The sequence below is a fragment of the Barbatula barbatula genome (assembly GCF_947034865.1).
Source record: "Barbatula barbatula genome assembly, chromosome: 5".
In the NCBI taxonomy this organism is placed as follows: Eukaryota; Metazoa; Chordata; class Actinopteri; order Cypriniformes; family Nemacheilidae; genus Barbatula; species Barbatula barbatula.
The window spans coordinates 15,333,988-15,340,440 of record NC_136769.1 but is presented as its reverse complement, the minus strand read 5'-3'; the positions used below and the strand labels follow the sequence as shown (position 1 = coordinate 15,340,440).

Sequence of the window (6,453 nt, the reverse complement as noted above, 5' to 3'; positions counted from 1 at the left end):
AAAAGATTTTTAAAAGGCCACCATGGAAGTTCTGTCGTTATTAATATGCACTTTCAAACTCAAATTTGTTTTTCGTTCATATCTTTCCGGCACCATTCTGTTTTCAATTTTATTTCTAAAAATCTGAACACTGTGAATGATTGTATAAAAACATAGCTGCAAAGTTTTTTTGTTACAGAAAATTATGAAACTGTGGACGATGACAGAGTGTCTATTTGATTGTTTCCAGAACATTACATCATAATCTTTATTCTGGCAAATAACCACCTCGGTTGGCCAAATACCCGCTGCCCCTCCCTGCCTACTAACTCTCTGAACCTGCTTGTCTAACTTTAGTAGTGCAGCCCAACTCTAGTGTCCTCCTCCCTCTCTCCTGGTTTCCTCTGCTCACCCCCTCTCTCCCTGCTTGCCTCCCTACAGCGGACTGTGACTGTGACGGCTATTTCAATGGACAGTACATAGGTGAGAACATGCATGTCCACTCCTCTTCCTGCTGCCTATACTAACCTTTTGCCTGAGTGTTTTGGTTGCTGCCTGCTTTTGTGCCGAGAGGATTTTTCACAGACCCAGAGCAATGGGAGATCTCTTCATGAGGGAAGTCTAGACTGAAAAGTTAGATGGTGCATTAATGTTTGTTTAAAAGAGAGACAAAGGATGCAAAACTTTCATGGAATGAATATGTATACATTTAGCTAGTCATAGTCATGCTTCACATTTTTTGAAGAACAAACATTTCTGTTTCTAATTTTGGAATAGAAATGGGAAGAGTATTAAATTGGGGAGCATTGTTCCATTGTTACCCTGTATATTACTAGTCTGCAAGACTTTTACTTTAAAAGTAAAAAAATGTAACAGCTGCAAGAGAGAGAGAGAGTTGGTGCAAAAGTGTCACCCACATGTCTAACATGTTTGAAGTCTCATTAGTTAATGAGTGTTAATTTGAGAAGCTGTTAAGCGACTGTGATATTCAATCATATGGTGTTGATCTTTCTCAGCCCATCGCTCTACTTTCAGTAAATAAATGTACATCTATTGAATAGCTCAGCATATGTCTGAAGGGAGCGAACCAGGTGGCAGAATAATCTCGTGAAGTCTGTCATTTGGAATCTGATCTATGATTTAGTATTGACATGTAAAACACTGAGAAGTAAGATGACTACAAATACTTCAGCGTAGTAAATTGTGTACTAAAATAATCCAGACAGCAAGTGAACAACTATCTATGGTCTATTGCTACATTTGACCAGAGCTTAGTTGAAATTAGTTGAAAAGACCTTCCTCTCCTCTGGCAGGTAGTATCTGTTCCTCTGCTGCACCCTTCCCCTACCCAAAAAAACCTCCCCTTAAAGCCACTGTAAGACTGTTGCCCTGCTATTGGACACTCTGCACATTCCACCCTGCACGACTGGCTGTGCACTCACTCACTGAGTCAAGTGTGTGATAGCTCATGTGCGCGATGGCAACTCTTAGCCCTCATACACTGACCTAGAATAATTTAATATAGTTAATTCATTGAATGCAATGTTAATTATGGGAAGGGATAAACATGAGGGGGTAGACTCTAATATGTTAACCCCCCCTAGAATTCTGAAAAACAAATAAAGTGTTTGTCATTGTCTCAAATTATTTGAGATTATTTGATTTTACACTGTCAGAAAAATGCATGTACTGGGGTTGTACCCATAATAGCAATGTATTTCATATACCCCCAGTGACACAATTAAAATTCCTATGTTTCTGTAAGACAATTTGAACTATTCATAGCTATTTCAACTAAAACTGTAGTATTCTCTGATCAAAACGTAGAACATATGTAAAATACAAAGATCAAAATTCACCAACTCCAACTCAGAGTGGGTGATGAGTTATATACCGTAGGTTGTGTAAGGTGATTGTGGGTCAGTTTTTAAGGGCAAAGTGGTGTATCCACAAGTGTGAGGTGGTCTAATGCGCAATGTAGTCTCTTCAAAGTGTAATGCAGTGGCACCCTCCTGTGGCCAGGTGTTTTCCTGGGATTTTTATTCAGGTATAGTGCTTGTTCTTCCCATACAGCTACCAACACTAACCTCCATGTCCTGATATATAACACACACCTTAGATTTTGTCATAACGCTGCTACAGAAAGTAGGGTGAAGATTAGAGTGAAGGTTTAGAAGTGGCACTGGAGTGTGATTAGTTCTTAGTTAATGTTTCAGGTTTTCAGGTTTGGTCTTTACATTACGCCATTTTTTTAAATAACAAAACAATAATTGTATAAATTGTATAATCATTTTCAAAATATTTTAATATTCAGGAATCCTATTAATTTGTTTTTATAAAACATCCACAAAATATATAGTAAAAAAACAATAGTCAGATTTTTTACCTTTTCTCTGTCCCAGCTGGTCTGCGGAGAAGTTTTCGTCTGAGTCGGAAAGACCGTCGTGGTTCTGCAGGAGATGCCAATGTTTCTGACCAGAATGAAACGGAGTTCCTGACCTACGAAGAAGTGACACGCTACCAGCAGAGGCCCAATGAGAGGCCCAGATTAGTAGTTCTCATTGGTAAGAAAACGTTTTTGAATGCTGTTAATGAATGTGAAATTGGAAATACATCATGATAAATATTCAAGATTAATAGCTAAAACCATTTGTATGTATGCAGGTTGTCAAAATTATTTGGAATTTTCAAAGCTGGCAAAAGAAATGTTCTTGCATCATATTAAAAACCTATTCAAGTAACATGGAAGTCTTACCTGTTCCATGAAATATGCTTGTAAATAAAACTTAAATCTGTAAATTATCAGCATGTAGGCATACACATTTAGGGTGCAGCTTCCCCAACAGGGATTAGATTTAACCAGGACTAGGCCATAGCTAAATGAGGACATTTAAAGGAACAGTTCATCCCAAAAGGAAAAATTCTGTCATCATTTATTCACCCTCAAATTGTTCCAAATCTGAGAAATACAGAGAACGATATTTGGAAGAATGCTTGTAACTAAACAGTTCTTAGCCACCATTGATTGTAAAAATGGCTTTATAAATTTGATATTTTGGGGGGTTTGGAAGAATTTATGAAAGCAAACAAGTGGGGCACTTTTGACAACCACTGTAATTTGTCCTCTATGGTAGTCAATGGGGGCCAAGTGGTGTGCATCTTGAGACAAAACAATGGCACTGATATGTTTTTAGAAATGTCATTGCAAGCTGGTTTCAGTTAAGACAACTCTAACAATTATTTTAGGCTCAGACTAATCTAAAACCCTGTCCGGTTTGAGAACTAAGCCTGGAAAAGTGTATTACCTTAAGAAAACAGCCTTTAATAACTTAAGTTTAAATTATAACACTGTCCCCTAGGCAAGTTGTAAAGCACATTTCCTCTAAAAACTGGATTTGAAAAAAGTGAATCAAACTTGTGTGTCCTTGTGTGCAGGTTCTCTGGGAGCAAGAATCAACGAGCTGAAGCAGAAAGTGATAGCAGAAAATCCTCATCGGTATGCTGTTGCTGTGCCTCGTAAGTATGAACACTCATTTTATTCAGTATTTTTCTTTACCAAGCTTTGGATGAATTTGAACCCTTATACCACACAATGTAGTTATACCAGAAAAGTTCTGTAAATAAAAATACAACAAATGCAAGTTTTTATTTGGTCAGATTATATTAAAATAGTGATTTCAAAAATAGGAAAAGGGATGCCATTCGTTATAAACCCAAATTCTTGTTTATTTACTGGGTTCTGTTCCCCCTTACAGACACCACGCGGCCCAGAAAGAGTCATGAAAAGGAGGGCGTAGAGTATCACTTTGTGACCAAGCAGGGCTTTGAGGCTGATGCCCAGAACAACAAGTAAGTGATACATACTTTCATGTACTCCTTCAGCAGTGTACATGTATCTGTGACTGTCTGATGTTTTGTCTGTAGATTTATAGAGTATGGGGAGTATAAAGAGAATCTGTATGGGACCAGTATAGAAGCCATCCGCTCTGTTCAGGCCAAGAACAAGATGTGTCTGGTGGATGTACAACCTGAGGTAAAATACACCAGCTTTTCATTTTCATTTCACACTGAGCCTTTTTTTCTCAGACTGTAAATATTACCATTAATAAGTTAAGAAAACTGTGAATTTTCTTCTGGAACAAACATCTCTTATACATGTCCTGTTACATTTTGTAGCAAATTGTTTCGTTTTTTGCACAACTCACAAGTAATTCAACCACATGTGTTGACTAGTTTTTTCCTTTAGGTGGAGCCACTTGTGTACAGCAGAAAACACAGTGTCTCTATAGGAATACATACATCATCTTAACCTTAATGGCAACAATCGCTCTTCTGGTCATGGGGGGAAACCTTAAACTTGCTTTCATGCATTTTTAATGTGAGAATTTACAGCCACCCTTGTTTAAGCTGACTTACTAGAATTAAGGTATACAGCTCTTGAGTTTATATACAGTTCCATTTGCTTAACACATAACTTGCTGAAAACACCAGCATTTGTCTTTTCAATGCTAGTCCACAGAATGGGATGCTTATGTCTCCACCAGGCTTAAACTAGCTAGATTAGGAGGTATACCCAAAAAGCTCAAGTAACCATCATATACTAGATGGAAGGCTATTTAAGCATCAGTCTTATAAAAATAAGTATTTGTATATTTGTGTCAGTTAATGGAAGATTTGTGTCTTTTTTCTCTGAAACAGGCACTGAAGACCCTGCGGACAGCAGAGTTTAAGCCTTATGTCATTTTTGTAAAACCACGAATTCCGGAGTCTCGCAGACGTCGCAGTGCTGGCACCTCACCAGGAGGGGGCGAACAGGGGCGAATCACAGTAAGTCTGATCAAAGGTTTACATAAGTCATCTCTAAGGAAACCCTGGCCGTTTCTCAATATATGTTCTTCAGCTGTCTTGTGTCCTCGAGTCCTCGCTATTCATCATCAATAGCTGTCAAACTCCATTCCAATACTCAAGAACACAAGAACATAGAATGCATGAAAGTACACAGATATGTTCTCAATCCGATATGATGGAATCCGCTTGAAGTCCCAGAAGTCATTGCGACGCGTCCATCCAAGTTCGTTCTTTCTATGCTGCCTCTCAAGTCCAATCCCCACGAGAACTCAAGTCTGTTTTTGGCATTCTTGGAATTGAGAAACGGCCCCTGTGCTACTGATGAAAGATAATCTGTCCAACCTCTCGAAAATCAGACTTAAATTGTATAATCTAATAACAAGTGGAAAGAAATTTCAGAGATTGTCTGGTTTCAGAATGAGCCAAACTTCACATCAATTATCGTAAAATCACAGTATTCACGGCACACCCATTGTCATCTACCTTTCGTTAGCTTGCTTCATTTATATTCATGCTCTACCCTTTCATGTTTCGCTTCAGGAGGAGGACCTGCAGGAAATGCGTCTGTCAGCACAGCAGATAGATCAGCAGTACGGACACCTTGTAGATCGGGTCCTGATTAAAGAAGACACTGCCAGTGCCTGTGCAGAACTACGTAGCATCTTGGAAAGACTGGAACGGGAGACCTTCTGGGTTCCTGTGTGCTGGGTTAAGGCTTAAGACCCCATACTCCATTCCAGACTGTTGACCCCCACTGATAGCCTTGCGGTGCTGGGCTTGGTTTCCATTGTGTGCAGCTTAACTGCACTGACCCTCCGTAGTGTGGAATTTTTGAGCATGGGATTGGGTTTGAGGAGGTACATTTGTATAAAATAATTAGACATAGAAGTCACATAAATGTTGTAAAACAGATTTTGTTTCGGGGCTGGGACACGCAGGTACATAAGCACACATTAATGATTTATTATTAATTTATTTTTTGATGACATTGGGTATTTATTATATGGTTTTATGTCAACGTGTGTGGCTCACTGTAGGTTAAGTTTAAATAGACTGTTCATGAAACAATATATTAAACTATAACAAAAAAACATTGGTATGAAATGCCTGTGGATTATGGTTACCATGGTAACAATGATGTTCTTCCTGATCTCCTGGCCAAGTGAAAATGGGACTTTTATAGGATTGACCCTACATTTGCATATCAAGCTGTGATGCACGCTCACAAAGAGACTTCCTAAGCGACTATGACACTGTTTGAAATCACTTTGTTTTAATTGTATAAAGCTGTAGCAGCCTATGTTGTCTACTTTGATCATAACATCCAGATTTTCTTTCTGCAGAGCATAACAGATCAATTTTTAATCCTACTTAAGAAAATAGTAAATTCCTGCTGTGCCAACAAACCGTCTCAACGCACCTACTGTAGCTTTTCTTGACAGCGGATCTCCTTGAACTGTGGAGGGTTTGGAAAGATCACGCCAAAGCACTTAAGCTGTACAATATCTATGTAAATATGTTAAAACCTAGCTTTACGAAGCTTAGGTTCTTATGTGTTGATGAACTGAGACAGTGTTTAGGTGAGAGTAATACCCATGCCCCTTATTTCAAAACTAGACTAAACAT

At 38.6% G+C, this 6,453-nt stretch overlaps 1 protein-coding gene across 1 annotated transcript in view; it reads left to right on the top strand.

Moving 5' to 3' along the window:
* mpp3a (MAGUK p55 scaffold protein 3a) overlaps positions 1-5,547 on the top strand; it is a gene marked incomplete at both ends in the record, with an annotated part of 9,750 nt that extends 4,203 nt beyond the window's left edge. Inside the window, 8 exon segments of the mRNA XM_079457744.1 lie at positions 337-462; positions 1,961-2,026; positions 2,382-2,543; positions 3,415-3,495; positions 3,735-3,828; positions 3,904-4,012; positions 4,678-4,806; positions 5,368-5,547. Coding sequence (XP_079313870.1) covers positions 337-462; positions 1,961-2,026; positions 2,382-2,543; positions 3,415-3,495; positions 3,735-3,828; positions 3,904-4,012; positions 4,678-4,806; positions 5,368-5,547 — 947 coding nt within the window.
* Between the last annotated feature and the right edge of the window lie 906 nt (positions 5,548-6,453).